This window comes from Chlorocebus sabaeus, chromosome 7, assembly GCF_047675955.1.
Source record: "Chlorocebus sabaeus isolate Y175 chromosome 7, mChlSab1.0.hap1, whole genome shotgun sequence".
Taxonomy (NCBI): domain Eukaryota; kingdom Metazoa; phylum Chordata; class Mammalia; order Primates; family Cercopithecidae; genus Chlorocebus; species Chlorocebus sabaeus.
Window position 1 is genome coordinate 46121129 of NC_132910.1, and position 20205 is coordinate 46141333.

General features: G+C 38.8%; 1 protein-coding gene across 7 annotated transcripts in view; it reads left to right on the forward strand.

Moving 5' to 3' along the window:
• Positions 1 to 8080, forward strand: part of PDLIM5 (PDZ and LIM domain 5) — a 211101-nt gene extending 203021 nt beyond the window's left edge. For all 7 annotated transcript variants that reach the window (XM_007999300.3, XM_007999301.3, XM_007999302.3 and 4 more), the window contains 2 exons: positions 1942 to 2057; positions 3822 to 8080. In XM_007999300.3, the coding sequence (XP_007997491.3) occupies positions 1942 to 2057; positions 3822 to 3911 (206 nt within the window). In that variant the 3' untranslated portion in view covers positions 3912 to 8080. The remainder of the gene's footprint in view (positions 1 to 1941; positions 2058 to 3821) is intronic.
• Positions 8081 to 20205: the final 12125 nt, after the last annotated feature.

Sequence of the window (20205 nt, forward strand, 5' to 3'; positions counted from 1 at the left end):
AATTACTATTTTCTTTCCTTCATAGTACTTATCATACTCTGAAATGATTTATTATTTATTTTTTAAATTCAATAAATCATGACATCCTCTTTCCAATGAGAATATGAGCCCCATGAGGAAAGCAACCTCAACTGTCTTCTTCACCACTGTACCCCTGCAGTGCCTTGAACAATGCCTGGCCCACAGTAGACTGCATGAATCTATGCTGAGCAAACGGTGCTAAGGAATACTAAAGATTGACAGTTGCTAAGTAAGGTTAATCAAATTGCAAATTATAGCCTGCCTTCCTCTCCAGCTGAGGTTGGATTGACAATGTCAGAGGCCGAAGGCTGAACCATGAGACAACACAGTAGTGAGAGGAGCTGCATAAAAGAAAATTAGGGCAACCAGCCTGGGCAACATGGTGACACCCTGTCTCTACTAAAAATTCAAAAAAATTAGCCAGGTGTGGTGGTGGGCGCCTGTAATCCCAACTGAGGTGGGAGAATCACTTGAACCCGAGAGGTGGACGTTCCAGTGAGCCGAGATCATGCCACTACACTCCAGCCTGGGCGAGAGGGTGAGACTGTATCTCAAAAAGACAAAAAAGAAAAGAAAATTAGAGCCAGGCACAGTGACTCAATGCCCTTAATCCCAGCTCTTTGGGAGGCGAGGCAGGAGGATCACTTGAGGCCATGAGTTCAAAACCACCAGGGGCAGCCTAACAAGACCCTGTCTCTACAAAAAAAAAATTTTTTTTAATTAGTTGGACTTGGTGGCTTGTACATGTAGTCTCAGCTAGTCGGGAGACAGTGGCAGGAGGATGGCTTGAGCCCAGGAGGTGGAGGCTGCAGTGAACTATGATCATACCACTACACTCAAGCCTAGGTGACAGAGCAAGACCCTGTCTCTCCAATGAAAAAAAAAAAAAGAAAAGAAAAGAAAATTCTAATTTAGTAGTAGAGAAACATCTTTTCAAAACTGCTTTCATTAGAAGGAAATCCTGTTAGTGTTCTTGTAACTGTAATCTATGTGAAGTAAATGGTCTTTTCTGGCTAAGAGTTTTCAACATGAAGTCATAAAATTGAAAGGAAAATACAGCAAAATAAATTGTGGCTAATATTGTTTTGATACAGTCTAGCTAGAAACTCAGTCATAGCACTTGTTCATGATAGTTTCCTGTAACATTTCTTTTTTCTTCCTTGACCAAGTCAGATACGCTATGAAGTTTGCCAATATCAGATTTTATTTTTGATCTCTGTTCATTAGTCTTAATGTTGCTAGTTATTAGAAGTCCTTTGTATTTCTTCAGAACAGTCTTGTCTACTGCTAACTGGACACAGAACAGTTCTTTTTTTTTTTTTTTTTTTTTTTCCTTTGAGACAGAGTCTCACTCTTGTCACGAGGCTGGAGCGCAGTGGCGCCATCTTGGCTCACTGCAACCTCCGCCTCCCGGGTTTAAGTGATTCTCATGCGTCAGCCTCCCAAGTAGCTGGGACTACAGGCACGCGCCACCGCGCCCAGCTAATTTTTGTATTTTTTGTAGAGATGGGGTTTCACCATGTTAGCCAGGATGGTCTCAATCTCGTGACCTCGTGGTCTGCCCACCTCAGCCTCCCAAAGTGCTGAGATTACAGGCGTGAGCAACCACGCCCAGCCAGAACAGTTCTTTATATGTATTTAGGCAATTAAGTAGTTGGTGAGAAGTGAGAAGTATTACATGGAAAATTATAATCAACAATGTTAGGTTGTATAAATAATATTTATACCAAGGTAATCCTAAAACATGCTAAACATATCTTTCAAGCCAAATGTTATGCCATCTCCTGAAATTTTTCAAATTCCTAATATCTTTGTCTTCAGCATCTCATCTAATCCTGATTTTGTTGCTGCCGTGTAGGAACGATCATTCTAAAACTTCATCGTATTTAACTTATGTCTCTCTGCCCTGCCTCAATACAGATTATTATGCCCTCTTCGGTACTATATGCCATGGATGTGAATTTCCCATAGAAGCTGGTGACATGTTCCTGGAAGCTCTGGGCTACACCTGGCATGACACTTGCTTTGTATGCTCAGTAAGTAATGTCTTATTTCCTAATTAGAGGAGTAAAGTATGGCCAATTCTAGCTTTAGTATTTAATGGAAACATCAGCTCTTGTGTCTTTCAGTCCTTCAAACCTAAAGAAAAATTATTTTTACTTTTTTGTAAATTTCAAAAGTTGTTTATTAAATTTTTTGGCATTTTTGAAATTATTTGGCACACAGTGAGATCCTTAGCCCTTAGAGAAAATATAATTTAATATATTTTTGTCTATAAGGAGAAGCTATGTATTTCTTAAAACAGTAAGATTCCTTTACTTTAAAAAAAAAAAAACCTCTGTTACTAGAGTGTTTGTTGTAGTTTTTGGAAATGTTAAGTACTTCTTAAAATATAAATAAATAATTATAAAAATCGATTATTGGATTAACACTGGGAATAAACTATATGTTGAGTCATTTCTTAACAATTGCCCCTGGATATTCTTTTCTTTTTGAGACTATGGTCCAATAAACATGTAATAAAGCATTTGCCTATTCATTTGATATTTTAATATGTTTGGTTTTATGTTTAATGATTAGGATGGATTCAAAGATCAAAATATATAATTTCTAAATGTAGGAAGTAAATATCCAGTAAACGTGCTCTGTTCAGGTGTTTGAGTTTTTTAAAATTAGATTTAACATATCTACAGTTTTCATACCCACTGTACAAAGGGGGCAAAAGTAATGTTAATAAATGCCTAATGATTTCCCCAAACATTACCATTGAACTTTTTCTGGTTTACCTCATCCATCTCTTAGACTTCATAAAGTCTATAAAAAGCAAAACTTTTAGCAGATTTACCTTTTCTGTTCTAATAAAGCTGTTCATTCTAATTAACAAAGGCAATAGGAAGAACAAGGAGCTATAAATGTAGATAGTGGACTGACTGTATAATCCTCAGCAGCCAGATATTGGCCTGGTTTTTTTGCTATAAGAAACAAACAAAAGATATCTCAGCTTGAACACAAGGCAGCCCTTAAAAAAAAGGTCTCAGGGCCGGGTGCGGTGGCTCAAGCCTGTAATCCCAGCACTTTGGGAGGCCGAGACTGGCGGATCACGAGGTCAGGAGATCGAGACCATCCTGGCTAACACGGTGAAACCCTGTCTCTACTAAAAAATACAAAAAACTAGCCGGGCGAGGTGGCGGGCGCCTGTAGTCCCAGCTACTTGGGAGGCTGAGGCAGGAGAATGGCGTGAACCCGGGAGGTGGAGCATGCAGTGAGCTGAGATCCAGCCACTGCACTCCAGCCTGAGCAACAGAGCGAGACTCCGTCTCAAAAAAAAAAAAAAAAAAAAAAAAAGGTCTCAGGTATTCTGTGCCTGTGTTAACTGGGGGCAAACTAATGTTGGGCTTGGGAGGGTTTGGTAAAGCAAATGAGTCTCTACAACACGAAGCAAAATTAAGACGTTTATAATTTGGGGAGATAAAATATATTTAATGAGCCCTCTTTCTATACTGATTTTTAAGTTAGGGATAAATCTTCCCTCTGGATAAAGAAAAGTGATGATCAGTGCTTTCTATAAATTAGAATACATTCTAGGAAAAAGCTATTTTTCATTGCTTTTGAAAGATTATATCTAATGTCATAGTAACCGTGAAATATTAGGGAGTCTAACTTAACCAACTAAAGTGTTTTGTCATATTATCCAGTGGGAGAAAAAATCACTTTCTCCTTCTCCAGCATACTTGATAAAATCCTCTTAATATCCTCTTAAATAATGCATAATATCCTCTTAAATACTGTTTCTTTTTCAGGTGTGTTGTGAAAGTTTAGAAGGTCAGACCTTTTTCTCCAAGAAGGACAAGCCCCTGTGTAAGAAACATGCTCATTCTGTGAATTTTTGAAAGTCAACAGTTCAAGAGAAGAGAAGAAATTTGAAGAGAAAAAGGAAAATTAAAATTACTAATTTTTAGATTCAATATTTATATGGAGTTTTGAGAAATAATAGTGGCCCTGAAGGAATAAATTCCAGCTTTAAAAACCAAGTCTGAGGAAATATTTGGCTTCATAAAGTAAAGAGACAGTTTGGCATTTATTATTACTTTTTCCTGTATTTTATACCCATAAAATAACTTTTATAAAAACCAATTTCCTGATGGACTATTAAATTCATCTTAGAATAAATTAGTGAAGAATTTAATTTTAGAATAAATAATCCAATCTGAAATAATTATACCTTCTTTCCTTGTTAGGTAGTTATAAGTAAATCTGCAAAAGGCAATGAAAATGCCTTAAATTTTATCAATAAGAGAATCACTGTATTTAAAAAAAAAAACTAATACTTATCTTTAAAATAGTAAATAGGATTTTAAACAGAGAATTTTATCAGTAATAGGTGTCAGTTTTTTAAAACTTGCTTGTAGGCCGAGTGTGGTGGCTCACACCTGTAATCACAGCACTTTGGGAGGCCGAGGTGGGTGGATCACCTGAGAGTTAGGAGTTTGAGACCAGCCTGGCCAACATGGTGAAACTCCATCTCTACTAAAAATACAAAAATTAGCCAGATGCGGTGGCACGTGCCTGTAATCCCAGCTACTCAGGAGACTGAGGCACGAGAATCACTTGAACCCAGGAGGCAGAGGTTGCAGTGAGCCAAGATCGTACCACTGCACTCCAGCCTGGGTGACAGAGTGAGACTCCATCTCATTAAAAAAAAAAAAAAAATTGCTTGTATATTATTTTTGCCTTACAGTGGATCATTCTAGTAGGAAAGGGCAATGAGATTTTTTATGAAAATGTGTCATGCCAGTAAGAGATGTTGTATTCTTTTCTCATTTCTTCCCCACTCAAAAATAAGCTACCATATAGCTTATAAGTCTCAAATTTTTGCCTTTTACTAAAATGTGATTGTTTCTATTCATTGTGTATGCTTCATCACCTATATTGGGCAGATTCTATTTTTTCCCTTCCCTGTGCTAAGATAAAGATTTAATTAAATAATCTTGGCCTCTGATAGTTTTCTGTCTCTTTAGAGAGAATAAATAGAGGGCTGGGTGCGGTGGCTCACGCCTGTGATCCCAGCACTTTGGGAGGCCAAGGCGGGCGGATCATGAGGTCAAGAAATCAAGATCATCATGGCCAACATGGTGAAACCCCATCTCTACTAAAAATACAAAAATGAGCTGGGCATGGTGGGGCGTGCCTGTAGTCCCACATACTTGGGAGGCTGAGGCAGGAAAATCGCTTGAACCCGGGAAACAGAAGTTGCAGTGAGCTGAGATCGCACCACTGCACTCCAGCCTGGTGACAGAGCAAGACTCGTCTCTTAAAAAAAAAAAGAGAGAGGGAGAGAGAGATAATAAGTAGAAAGGAATGGGGGTGGGAATTGTGAATCAGAAGATTGTACCCCCCAATTTTTTCAATCCCCTTTTCTCAAATAATAAATTAATTGAATCAGTTTCTGAATTATGCCACTGGCTGATGAAGAGTTGAGAGCTCTTTGCAGAATAATCTTTTTGTTTCATTTTGTTTCTTCTTCTACATTTAAAATTTAAAAGATTGGCTTGAGGATGTGATGAAATTGAGACTTATTGTGGTTTTCTCTCAATAATGAGTGAACCAATTTCAAATATGATCACAAAGTTTGAAAGCTCTTATTCACAGAGGTTTGGTAGTGTTGGAAAGGGTGTTTAATTACTCAGATTGGCCTGTTATTTTATTTCCTCCTTTGGGAAAAGAATTATGTAGATACCACATGGAGACAGGGAAACAATTGTGGTAAAACTGTGGATCCTGTTGCTATTTGCCCAGTGAGAAAACAGATTCTGGTATTTGATTTGGGTTTTCTCTTTGTTTTCTTTTTGTTTCCAGAATGGATGAAAGTCCATGAACCCCCTAAGTTATAATTTAAATTTGGTTGAGGCAAGGTGCTTTTATAGTTGAGAAAGAGCCCTAGGTCCTTCCTGCCCCATCACTCACTTACGACATCACTTCCATTGTGTGCATGTTTGTTATAGAGGAGGTTTTAGGCTACAATATTTGTTTAACCTCCCTAAGAACTTTCAAGGCATCTGTCCTGAAAGCTGTTAATTTATGGTCTAGCAGATTTATATTATATGCAGATAATAATTAACTGGGGATAAAAGAATGGCAAGGGGTGACACAAAGTAGCAAACTGAATACTTCTCCAATAGCAACCCCAAGCTACCTCCTCACCCTGCATCTTGGAGGGAGGCAGGAAATTTCTTTTGAAATAAAGTGCTGGAACTGAATTCTGCATTATTTATCGTTGCTGCTGAAACCACCTATAAAAGACTTGCTGGCTAATGTGCATTGTCATATAATGTACAGTGTCACATCTTTACAGTCTTTTACGTTATAGAATACAAAATAAGTTGATGGTTTTGTTTGGTGTGAGCTTTTTTTGTTTGTTTGTTTAGTTTTGCCTTCATAGGTTATATGCCAAGATAGTATTTGGTAAGTGAATGGCATTTGGATGTTTTCTTCAAAGAATTTTATTTGACCCAGATTTCTTACAAAGTTATCTTAAAGGATGTCATTTTCATTAGACCTTCTTTCTACACATTATTCATGAAGCATAATGTTGCATTTCTACAAATTTTATGCCTGAAAGGGTAGTATTGCTTCCTAAGATATCATGTTGTCTTTGTGCTTTGTCCAGCTCTTCTGTGGCGAAGCTTTGTATCTGTTCCTAAAACAGTTAATCCTGTGAAATAAATATTGAACATAATCCAGAAGAATCTCTGTATTTCCAGTAGGGAATGCCGTATTTAATTCACCAGCAGTAATCCTTTAATAACTGGCAGAGCACTTTATTCTTCTGGTGAGCTCCCTGAATATTTATTTTTCTGATTATAAATTTTCTATATTAGTAACATTTTTTAATTATTACTTCTTCACTATAGAGCATTTACTTTTAGTCTTTCTAGATGTATATTTTGGAATGCTATACTTGGCATATCATAGATTAAAATCATAATGCATGACTAAAAACTCTTTGGATTTATTTCCCATTTTAAAATTTTTAGTGATAAGTTTAGATTTATAATCTTTCTCTGGACTTACATGGGCTGAATGTTGCCTGGTGAAGTAGCAACCTAAAAAGTAGCCTCTGCTTATGCTTCTACAGTTGGCCCTCCATGTCCATAGGCTTCGCATCTGTGATTCAACCAACTGTGGGTCAAAAATATTTGGGGAAAAAAATGGATGGTTGCGCCTTTACTGAAAATGTACAAACATTTTTTGTCATTAAGCAATATAGTATAACAACTATATACAAAGCATTTACATTGTGTTAGCTATTATAGGTAATCTAGAGATGATTTAAAGTATATGGTAGGATGTGCATAGGTTATATGCAAATACTACACCATTTTCTATAAGGGACTTGAACATCACGGACTTCAGTATCCTAGGGGGTCCTTGGAACCAATCGCCCATAGGGGTACCATAGGATCACTATAGTACCATGTTTATTTCCTATTAAATCAGGTTCCATTTAGAGTCTAAAACTAAAACCTAATCATTTGGTCACAGTGTAAAAACAAATGGAAATAACAGTTCAGATCTTCAAAATATTAGTGTAGCATTATGTTTAAAATAATCTACAACAAAAATGTACCATTTTCAAGCAGTACTACATTAGGAGCCCTTTTATAGAAAATAATTTCTTCTTTACCCCTGTTCCAGTGTGAATCTAGTATATTCTGTTAACATTTGTGTGGCATTTGAAGTTTGTCATCCCTATTGAAGGGGAGAGACTTTTCAGACATGAAGCAAAAGAAACATACTGAATAGTTTTACACAAATTTGATCTGGCTTCCATTTGTCCCCTCATTTCCCAAATGTTTAAAGGTATTGGATTTGGATTCTCAATGTATAATTTGCCTTATCTGTTAATCTCTATCTTCTGTCTCTTTAATTTTGTCTATCTGCTGTTTTGCTTTTTGATATATTTTCTAATTAGAAGTCACATGATAAGTATAATCAGTATAGTAATAATACCATAATGTGCACATACTCAATAAATAAATGACTGCATTGTTGTAAATGAGCTCTCCTTTTTGTTGTTTTTGGTTGGTGAGTGGTTTCCATCAAGTCATCATGGGAAAAAAATCAAGTTCCATATTCACAGGTTAGGATAGGATGTAATAATTCTCAGAAGAACCCTTCTAGTATGATATTTGCTTATCAAAATGCCTCAGAAACAAAATATTTGAAAACACTGTCACATTTATTGTATTTCTCTCTGTTTTTATGCTGTGCATGTAGAATGTACCCAATGTTTATGAATTAATAGATAAATAAGTTCAATTGTCTTTTAAAAATATTTATTGCTGAAATGATTTATTGGAACAACCTGTCATATCAAACATTATATTAGAACATAATCAAAGAACATAAATCATCCATATTTCCACATTTTGCATTAGATATTGGGATGCTTAATTCATCTCAATCTCATTGGCTGACTGTTCCACAACTAGGTAGGCTCACCTCTTCCTCATTTGTTTATTAGTTTGAGTAAGATTTTTTTCCAACTGTATAAAGACAAATGTTTCTGTTGCACGCTGTATGTTTGGAATAAAAGAGAAATTCAAGTCTATTTGCTCACAGTATATTAAACTCCAGAAGCCAAACTTTTAAGGGCATCAAGTCTGCATCTGACATTTTAATAGCTGCTGTTTGGTTTCTATCAATCACGTCATTGCACATTAAAATGCACCGACAAAATAAGAGATCTGTCATTCCTTCGTTAAGAAACAGTAATCCAGTACAAGATTTATAGGCTTAAGTCTCAACTGTGTGTTCACAATAAATCCCCATTCAGTGCTCAAACCAGAGCAAGCCTCCCTGTCGTTCAGTGTTTTCTAGTCAAAATGTCCCCAATATAAGATTATCAAAGGTTTTCTTACAGAACTACATATAAAATCCTTTTCCCAGCAAAAGCTTAATTTGGGTTGGCGGTTTCCCTTTTTGAGTAGTCTCAGACAAGATCTTGGTTATATCAGAAACACATAGGTACTGATGTATTATTAGCAGGCCTGGTGTTAATTAGGGAGAATTACCAGAAATAGTTTGCTTCGTGGAAATTTATTGCAGAATCACACTTGACTGATGGCAGAATAGGAGTTGCTGAGAGAGAGCAGCTCCCACTCATAACCACTAATTAATAGGGTGCCAAAATTCCGCAGAGAAAGTTTCATCCCAAGTGTGGGAGCCTCCCAGGGAAAATGGTTCCTTTGCAGTATTTAAAATTTAACAGAGGAAAGGGGCTAGGACACATGGCTACCTAACAGAAATCTCAGACTGATACGGTTTTGTGCTGTACATATGAATGAGAGGATTTAACTCAGTAAGCACCGAGCCCAAATGTTGCCTGTATATTTATCGTACTAAGGAGATATGCATATTATTTTTAATGTGGCAAGTGCCTGATTTGCCAAAATGTTCATTTTCTGAGGAGAATTTACAGCACTGTATACCATTTGTCTATAGTATTATATTACGGAACTTTTGAGTCTGTGATTTAGAATCTGTCTGGGTAAGTGGCAAGATTGCATCAATGATTAGTAAGAAAGGTGTGGCCAGCCTTCATACCTTGAACATGGGGTTGGGGAAAAGTGAGATGCATTTTGTGATTTGCGCCAAAGGCAGAGCACTAGGGAAGCCCCCTTTGTTTTTCTTTTTTTTGAGGTAGAGTCTCCCTCTGTCTCCCAGGCTGGAGTGCAGTGGTGCGATCTCGGCTCACTGCAAGCTCCGCCTCCGGTTTCACGCCATTCTCCTGCCTCAGCCTCCTGAGTAGCTGGGACTACAGGTGCCCGCCACCACGCCCGGCTAATTTTTTGTATCTTTAGTAGAGACGGGGTTTCACCGTGTTAGCTAGGATGGTCTCGATCTCCTGACCTCGTGATCCACCCGCCTCGGCCTCCCAAAGTGCTGGGATTACAGGCGTGAGCCACCGCGCCCGGCCGAGAAGCCCTCTTAAACAGAAGTTTGCCAAGAAGGCAATTTTTATTTTGTCCTGTCTGTGACTACATGTAATAACACACAAAGCTTGGAGCTGTTTTTTAGTGTAGAATGGAGTATTTCCATGTCCGAAAACCACTTGTCTGACCTCGGGGAGATAAATAAAGCAATTCAGAATTCTCAGGGAGTATAATTTTTCAATTTCTCAAATATGGTAAATATAGTTCCCAAGGGAAACGACTTCTATGCCGGGTCCTTGAGTTGGTTGACACGGTCTCTTATGCATCTGTGTTTCAAAGGACAAAGTTTCTGTTCTTTCTGTCTGAAGTTTCCTGAGTTCCAAATTATTTTTCATCTGAACTGTCATGTTCGCTCTCTAGTTCAAATATAATGGGTTTTTTTTTCTTTTTTCCTTTTTTCTTTGTTTCTTTTGTTTGCAAAGCACACACAACTGGTGCTATTCCAACTTACTCAAAAATACCATTGTTTCTTTGTTTAAAGTATTTTAGTAGACTATAATACCTTCAGGTGTGGCTTGAATTTTCTACCCTAGCTTAGTACTAATATGCCCATTTGTTCCCTTGGTAAATGAGAAAGTAAATGGAACTCCAGTTACATCACAGCAATATTAGTTTTGGCATAATAAAACTGCTTACTTAACCTATATTGATGTCACCTAACCCTGGAAACTTTCTCTATCCCTGTTTCCTTGAGAATCCTGACAATTTTAGTCTCCTTAATTGAATGAAACGGAGAGCAGAGGAATCCATGGAGCTTTTCAAGTATGAACTTTGAAATATAAGTTAAATTAATTCCAGCTTAATTAACTGGAACTCACCATTCATTCTGCTTTGCTCAATTATTATGCTACTGCTTAGTGATTTTTCTAATACCATTATAAATGCTTTGAATTCTCCTGCCCCTAGAAAAGATAAATTGATCTGAATCTCTTATAGTTTGTTTGCGCCTGTATCGGGGAAGTTCTGGATGACCTTTGACCATATCAACATAGATTATAATCAAGAATATAAATTACACCTGAGGGGGAAAAGTGGCTACTCCTGGTAGATCAATCTGAATGCAATCAGGAGGATAGAAATCACAAAATAACTTAAGAGTCTAGTATAAGGAATTATTAAGCTGTGATAGGAGAGTAACTAAAAATACAAAGTGACCTCTAAAGGATAGCCTGGGGCTGAGAGAGGACCCAAAGAAGATAAGCTTAGAAGGAGATGCCCTCCTCATGACTGGGGGTAGGACCTTGTTGGAGAAACTGGTTTCAGCCCACTAAATAACCGTTCTCTGGGTTGCTGAGGTTCTGCAGACAAGGCAAGAATCCTCTGGAATGCAGACAAGATTGATGGGTGAGTGCACAAAGAGAGCTGGGTGCTGCTGTGGGCACAGGCCCGGAATACACAGTACCCACGTCATGAAGCAAGGTGATGTGAAGGCCCCAGCCCAGGATGTGAAGTTTCTGAGGGACTGTGCACTCTGGAAGCACAGCTGGGGCAGAGCTCCACCAGTTGTCTCCACACACGTGTGCTCTGATGGTCCACACAGAAAAAAACAAATGTAACACCTAGACCCAGGAAGAGAGGCCCCTTCTGCAGTATTCCTTCTGCTCCCTCGGGACAAAGCATCCTCATCACTGTCAAGGAGAAATGATTAATATCACAAAGCTGGTACTGAAGAGTAAAGGGTACAATTTGGACGTGCAAGTCAGTAAATTGATAATTGGCACTCTTGAATGCAAAATAGAAACTAGATGCTCAACTATATTGAAACTTCCATTATCCAGAATGTCACTGCATATACTTGGTGAATTATAAAGTTAAACAAGAAATTCTTCTAACTTTGTTCTAGTCAAAAATCCTCTCATTAATATGCTTTCAGTGTGCAAAGTTAACAATGTTGCATTGGTTGTGTTTTTCAAGGTCTAAATATTCAGTATAACTAAATAGTTTTGAATATTCAAGAGATTTAGTTGGATGTATACTAAGATATAACTGAAGGTTTGTTTTTTTTTCTTTTTTAGTTCATTTTCTTTTACTATAATGCTTTTCCTACAGTTAAAATGAGTAAAACATTCTTAATTGAAGGCTTATGTTAGTTAACTGGGATTTCAGTTTATAGAAGGTTTTCTGTATAAACTCCAATCCTTGTCATATAGAAAAAAATGAATGATTTTCATATTTAGCAATAGAAAGCAAGGAGATCAACAAGTCCCCTTTCTCAATAAACTAAACCATGAAGGGCTCAAGCCCAGCAGATCTATAATAACAGCTTACATTAGTTGTATCGTCTGTGTAATTTGTGTGCTATATTACGTGGTACACTAGTATACCGTAAAGTTCTAATAATTGGAGAAACTCTGAGAGTCAAGTATTTTTAAATCTACATTTTACAGATGAGAATATGAAAACTCAGCAAAATGAGTCTCTAAAAACAGTTATTAAAGCAAATCTGAGACTTAGACTTTCTAATAGCCCAGGGAGGAAATGTATTACTTTATCCACATTCCCTTAAGGTCCTTCTTATTAATAAGGGACAATTCCCATATATTAAGTTAGTAAAGGATATCGTTAGAAAGTATTTAGTTTTGCTACAGTATGTAAAACTTAAAGACTGTCTCTATATGACTTGTGCAGTTGCCTGCTACACAGATGTCAATATCTGTGAGGTTTGCAATTGGACCATCTGTTCTTCAAGGGTATTTGTGAATTGATAGTCCTCTCTGCAATGCACCATTTGCTGTTCTTTGTGTTTTCACTACATTTCACAGTCTATACACTGGATATAAAACAACCACAGAAATAAGAAGAGAAAGTTGATTTGAAGTGTGCATAATACCAAATGTGGTATCAAACAAATTAGAAGACTGTAGGAAATGCAATTAAAATTACTTTCACACAGCAAGGTCAATAATACCTATTTATAAGATGTTGGAAAAACAGGTCAGAATGGTTGACACCCAGTTAATTGTTACCTTTTCTGTTTGATGGATTTAGTTCCAGACTGTAAGTCTGAAAAATGAAGGATGGAGAAGGTGAGACCTCCATGAGAGCGGAAAGAAACTGCATGTATGCCCAATTATATTGACAAGGTTGTATAAGATTCTTGGTTTTATTCAATTGAAATAAAATCTCTCTACTATTTGGTAATGACAGGCACCACTGCTAAGTCCACTGAAGCATAGCTGGAAAATCCAGCTGCCCTCACATCTGTTTTGCATGACCTTTTAATCATCAGCAAATACTTCTGCCACTAGGAATGGAAGTCTGGGTAGGATATGGCTATGTGACTTTCTAAGCTATAGCTATGGAAAACATATTGAAACAAAATTCATGCATGCCATGTACTGTGCCCAGAAATTGTAGACTAGTCTGGGTGGTGTTAAGGATCTGACCTATTGAGAGTACTCACACCTGCTTCTTACATTCAAGTTGTTAATCCTTTGTTCAGAAAATGAGACATATTATGAAATATGTGAATGGACTGCTGTGACTTGAATCTTAAGTGTTTAGGCTCTTAAACTGGTTCAAACTAAAATAACATTGATGAAATAGTGTTTTAGAGTTCTATTACATTTATTATATTTCAGAAACCTGTGTGAGTTGACTTTACTCTCATTTAAGATCTAGGACTTTGTTGGAATGCTTGCCTGAGTTCTAAGTTGTAACAAAGGGTCCTGAAAATATTTAGTTACCCAAAATTTTAAAAACAAAAAAATCACTAAAGAATCTCTCCTGAAAGCACTGTAATAACGTTCACTCTCCTACTAATAAATTTCATTCTCACACCAATATGATGGGTAGCCAATGGGATATGTTCAGGGATTACAGTTTATCTCAAGACCAACTTAAACTGCTATTAAAGCAGAAGCATTAACCAGTAGTAATTGAATATAGCAATTATATGTAAATATAACAGTCAAATTCTTAAAAGGAAAAGATCTTGTTTATGAGGAACACAGGTACTGGCATTTAAAAACCCACCTGAGCATGAATCTTGATGATACCCAGGTTGAATTTATATGTAGGAGTGCCACAGACTGGCTAATAATTTAGATCCCTTTCAAGTCAATTGTGTTGCTTTGTTAAATCATTATTCCACATTTATGTAGAGGGAAGACTGAGCACTTTGTCGTGAGGAGGGAAGAAACAGAGAATAACTGGGAACAAAGATCAGCCTGTTAAATACTCTGATCACCTAGCTGTGCCCCACACTTACCCCTGCCACTCAGGAAAGCAGCCCTTGGCCAGGAGAGATTCAGGTGTTGCTCCAGAATCTCTCTTAGGAGTCTTCAATCCCTGACTCTAGGCTGCTTATCAGAATAGCACATCCAACCCCACACAGTTCTCTCACCAAGAGTCACCCTATCGTCTCCATCTTGTAATGTTTCCAGCAATGTCTTAGAGCTTCTCATGGACTGGCACCCCGGGCAATTGTCCAGTTGATCAACTCTAACCAATACTCCTTCACTTAGGAATCTTCTGGCCTTGGAAAAACTACATAACTTGGTTGAACCTTCATTTCTTCATTAGTGTGTTCCCTCATCATCTTAGAGTATAATTCTCAGTCTTGGAGAACCACGGTGACACAAATGAGATAGTGTGTGTGAAACTACCAGAGCTTCAGACAACATCTTCAGCCCTTTTTCCTAGAATACAGATGAGGTATTACTCAAAAAACAAATTCAAATTTTTAATCTTTTGTTCAGAAAAACGAGACATATTAGGAAATACGTGAATGGATTGCTATTCCTTAAATCTTAAGTGATCTCAAATAAATTGGGGATTACCATCAACTGTCTGATCTCAGAGACTCATAATACATCTTTAAGCTGAATAGTCTTGCACAGTTTTAACTACATATTTCCAAAATATATCTGGCCATGGACTCTGCTTAAAGAACACCTATTCTACATAATGTAACTTGGGAAACACTGGTTCATCCCTTCTGTTTGTTTAGGGTGAATGTCCTGAGTTGTGCCTCTCTTCACATTTTGGACCAGTGGTTCTCAAACTTTGGTGTACATCAGAATCTTCTGGGGGGCTTCTTAAAATTGGATTACTGGGCCAACCCCCAGAGTTCCTGATTTAGAAAGTCTGGAGCAAGATGAAACTCTGCAGCTCCAACGAGTGCCCAGGTGAAACTGATCCTGCTAGTCTGGGATCACTGTTTGGGAAGCACCTGTTCTAGATCTAGACCAACACTTCTCACCTTAGTATGCGAACAAAGGACCTGGGGATTGTGTTCAATGACTCGCCTGGGGCCCACCTCCAGAGATTCAGATTCAGTGGGAGTGGAATGGGGCCAATACGTGTGCATTTCTGACAAGCTCCCAGATGATGCTGGTGCTTCTGGTCCACAGACCACACTTGAGGGTCTGGCTTAGATGTCACAAAACAGAATGCTGAGGAACTTTGTGAGCCTGAAGGTAAAGCCCAATGTTTTCTCTCCTCCTCTGTAGTCTAAAATCATGGAATCATGCTTTGATTTCTGAAAATTAGATACACAGAAAAATATGATCTCCTCTGAGAGCTTTTTAAGGTTTTTTTCATCATTTTTTTTTCTTTTAGAATTTCTATGACACTGGTTGAAAGTAAAACTGGTACAACAGATCCTGCATGGGCTGTTGGCGGAGCCAGAACACTAAATGCCAGCAATGGATGTAAGCCCTGCAAGGGAATTTGGAATTCAGTTAATGGCAGATTTTTTTCATCATTCCAGATTAGGAATGCTAATTTCTCTAATATTCAACAATAAACCTCATGGAAGTATGGCAGGAGTAAGTTACAGAAGAGCGTGCACTGAGCCGGAGGCAATGAATTTGTGTCTTTGGCCGGCTGGTCACTTAATATTTTTCCGATACTGCAAAAGTCACTTGACCAGGTTTGAGCAGAGCTTTCTTCTCTATACAAATCCACTAGATCAGAGGTCTTCTATGGTTTGCTTTCGTAACTCTTTTGTTTTTAAAATTAGTTTCCTTTTAATGTTAGGGGGTTTTTTCCTTTTTTTTTTTTTTTTTCCCTGAGACAGAGTCTCGCTGTGTTGCCCAGGCTGGACGGCAGTAGGGTAATTTCAGCTCACTGCAACCTCCTCCTCCCGGGTTCAAGCGATTTTCCTGCCTCAGCCTTTTGAGTAGCTGGGGTTACAGGTGTGCTCCACCACACCCAGCTACTTTTTTTGTATTTTTAGTACAGATGGGGTTTCACCATGTTGGCCAGGCTGGTCTCAAACTCCTGACCTCAAGTGATCCGCCTGCCTCGGTCTCCCAAAATGCTAAGATTATAGGTGTGAGCCACCTCATCCGGCCTCCTTTTTATTTGTACAAATTTATGGGGTCCATGTGCAGTTTTGTTACATGCATAGTGGTCAAGTTAGGACTTTTACGGTATCAACTGATTAACGTTGCCCCTATACATAATTCCACATCATCGTCTTCCCCGCTCCCACCCTTAGCCTTTCATCCTTCCAAGCCTCCATTACCTAACATTCTACTCTCTATGTCCATGTGAACACATTTCTTTTTAAGCACAGAATGGCTATTATTGAAAAGGCAAAAGTGACTCTTAAAAGCACCTTGAGAACTCAATACAAGAAACAAGCAGGAGGTAAGCACTGGGCACTTTCATGTCTTCATTTTTTAGCAGGAGATACCTCTAACTTGCAAAACCACCGGAAGGCCTCTGAATTCCTCCAGTTCTCACAAACAAGATTTGTAACTGACTCAGCTGGAAGCTTCCTACATTTCTTCTAATCGCACATTCAACCAGCTGTGGGGGATTGAGGGTCTGTGCTGTTTGATGCACACCCAATCAAACTCCCCACAATGGCTTTGGCTTCTCCTAAAGAAGAGTTTTGTTTTTGTTTTAAATCATAATCCATTTCTTCAATGCTTTCCCCCTTAAAACTAATAGGCAGATTTTCTTTTTCTTTTCAAACTATTGAAAACTGCTTCACTCTGGGAGAGGAGGTAAGTGGAAAGGTTGTCTTACAGCCGCACGGGGAGGTCTGGGAGTTGCTTTGTTTTCTTAGCTGTGCTGTGCAAATGAACTGAAGGTTTAACACTTAGGTGCTGTTTGAAGATATAATACAACAGAACCCAGAGTAGGGAGTCCAGGAACACCATTGCTGGCCTTGCCCAAGGCCCCTGCTGTACAGCTGTTCTGAGAGCTGCAAAGCTAAAATTTGTTGCCATGGCTTATACCTAAACAAACCCATGCCTGTTCTGGTATGTAGATTATGTTCTCCAAGGGCAGTCCTGCTCACTCATTCCATGTCCATCTGTGGGACGCATGGGTTTCAATCATTCCTCCAGCATCTCCCATTCTAAAGCTGCAGTTTGTTATATGATATAGTGCCTTGTCACTTAGCAGCAGGCTCTGTGGTACTGGGATCAACCTATTCCTCCTGCCTTCCCCAGCTATACTGGAACCTCTGTCCTCAGGGACCTTGCTGTGGGACCACCTTGCAGGTGTTAATACTTTTCCCACTAAACCTGCTTGGACAGAGGCCAACGTGAATGCTGTACTCCACTGAGTAATGGATATTCCAGGATACCGTTTGGTTAGTTTTGAGGCCATAGCATGCAATCTTCCCCTACTTCTATCAGTACTGGTCCTTCTCTTTTAATTCCCCATTTCTCCCCCTCTCTCTCCTTCTCTCTCTCTCTCATCTGCCCATGGTCTGGCAGATGGCTCTCCTTTTGGTTTATTCTAGTACAATGATATTTGGTCTTATTTTTTAGTTTCTGCCATCTCAGGGGACTCAGAAGCAATTTCAAAGACCAAGAAGTCTCCTAGGAAACAGCAAAATGACATTACTTCTAATTCTGTGTAACATCTTAGAGAGGTAACAAATACATATACATTCTTCTATGAATATGAAGTCTAAGCAGCAAGTGCAAAAGCACAGGTCATTTTCATTAGAACAGCATCCTGTGCAGGCTCATGCACACACACACACACTTTCCATGACTTAGTAGCAACAGTGGTATTAAATTATTTTCCTGGCAGCTAAGCTAAGAAAAAAGTGCTCTGTGGTCTGCACAGTCAGTTTCAAAAGATGCAAATAAGTGTTACTCTGGAGAAATCACCAAGCCCTGGATTCTTGAAGGAATTTGTTGTGTTAATCCTTCTGTGAGAGACATTGGGCAACAAAATGGCCATGTTTTCAAACTCTGAATGGGTAGGGAAGACCGTTATTTACATAAAGTCATGTTTTTTTAATCAATGCTTTCTAAGAGCAGAATACTGTCATCTCACAACATGTTTCTGCAAGGGAGTTGAAAGAATATGAACCACATATGTTGGTGCCTCATTCACCCTTTCACACATTCATTTATTGAACAAAGATATGCGGAGCACCTAGAATTTACCATGCACCATATTTGTCACTGGGGATCTAGCAATAAACAAAGCACAAGTCTCTACCCTCTTAAAGCTGACATTCCTGTCAGGAGAGAGACATTCTGCTACAATAATATTTAGTCTTTTTTACGGACCAAGAGGTCTCCTAAAAAGCAGCAAAATTACATTACTTCTAATTCCATGTGCCATATTAGAGATGTAGCAAATGCATATACATTCCTGTATCAATATAAGGTCTAACCAGCAAATGCAAACACACAGGCCATTTTAATTGGAACAGCATAAATCAACTAGAATAAGCCAACTAGCAACTGAATATACAGAATATCAGATGGTAAATGGAGCATGGTGAAGAAGGGTGAGGGACAGAATATAGGAATGGATAAACCAAAGGAAGTGAGGGAGGGACCTATGTGGCTGTTTGGGCAAAGGTTGTTTCAGGCAAAGGAGAAAGCTTGGCATGTTCAAAGAAGAGCAAAGAGCCAGGGTGTCTGGAGGAAGAAAGAGAGCAAGGAGGCTGGGGAGGAGAGGGGCTTGGGGAGGCCAGACAGGGCTTGGTAGGCCATTTTAATGGCTTTCACTTCACTCTAATGATAAATAGTTTAACAAGGTTTTTAGGTTGGTTGATGTTATTAATTCTCTGTCTGTCTCTCTCTCTCTCCACTTTTGAGGCAGATCTTTGGCAACTAGTGGACCACATTCCAATGTCTGAATGAATGAAGGCCCAAGTGTCTGTAACATTACTAACCACCTTTGACTTTTACTGTGACTTGCTCACAGGGCAGGGCTTCCTGAACACTCTATTTTTGGCTTGTAAGAAAAATTATGTAGTTCTCATCTTGATGAAATTTCACAAGTCTAAACTCCCTATAATTTCCGTAATACAAAATTTACTAGTCTTCAGTTTTCCTTTTCTTGTTTTTTGTTGTTTCTGTGCCCAAAGGGAGTTCATTTCCACAGGGTTAGCAGCACAACAAGATGAGCCTTTGACACACCCTTGCTTAAGTCTGCTCTCAGGCACGGGAAAGGGGCTTTGCAGAGAAGAATTTTTTTTCTTTTAATTTTTTTGAGATGGAGTCATCCAGGCTGGAGTGCAGTGGCATGATCTCAGCTCACTGCAACCTCTGCCTCCCAAGTTCAAGCGATTCTTCTGCCTCAGCCTCCCAAGTAGCTGGGACTACAGGCACACACCACCACACCCAGCTAATTTTTTTATTTTTAGTGGAGATGGGGTTTCACCATATTAGCCAGGCTGGTCTCGAACTTCTGACCTCATGATCCACCTGCCTCAGCCTTCCAAAGTGCTGGGATTATAGGCGTGAGCCACCGCACCCCACCCAGCAGAGAAGAATTCTTACGGGTTGAGATGATCTTGGAAATAGGTGTAAGAACCGGATAGCAAACACGCTGCCAAAGAGCACAGGAGATTGGACCTGTGTCCTCAGATGAAGGGAATCGTCTCTGCCTTTTCCCACACAATGTTCCCAAAAGGGCTGTTGTGGAACTTGAGTTGAAGTTGAAAATAGAAAACTCTTATACTTTGTCTATTTGTTTGGTTGATTATCTTAAAGTGATTCTCACCCATCTAGAAATCTGCAGAGTTTTTGGGAAATCACTGTAATCCTCACCTGACACATTTTTGTCCAGAAAAAGTAACTCTCAGGAGCAGTTTAAAAGCAAAAGAGAGTCCTCAAAACATCATGAATGCATTCATGTTGAGAGTGTGGAGACTACAGAGACAACTGCCTTGGTGCGCTGGGCTTGATGGAAATGGAGAAAAGAAACTGAGGGTGTGTGGTGCCCTTTGGGCTTTGCTGGACTCCGTGGATGAGGG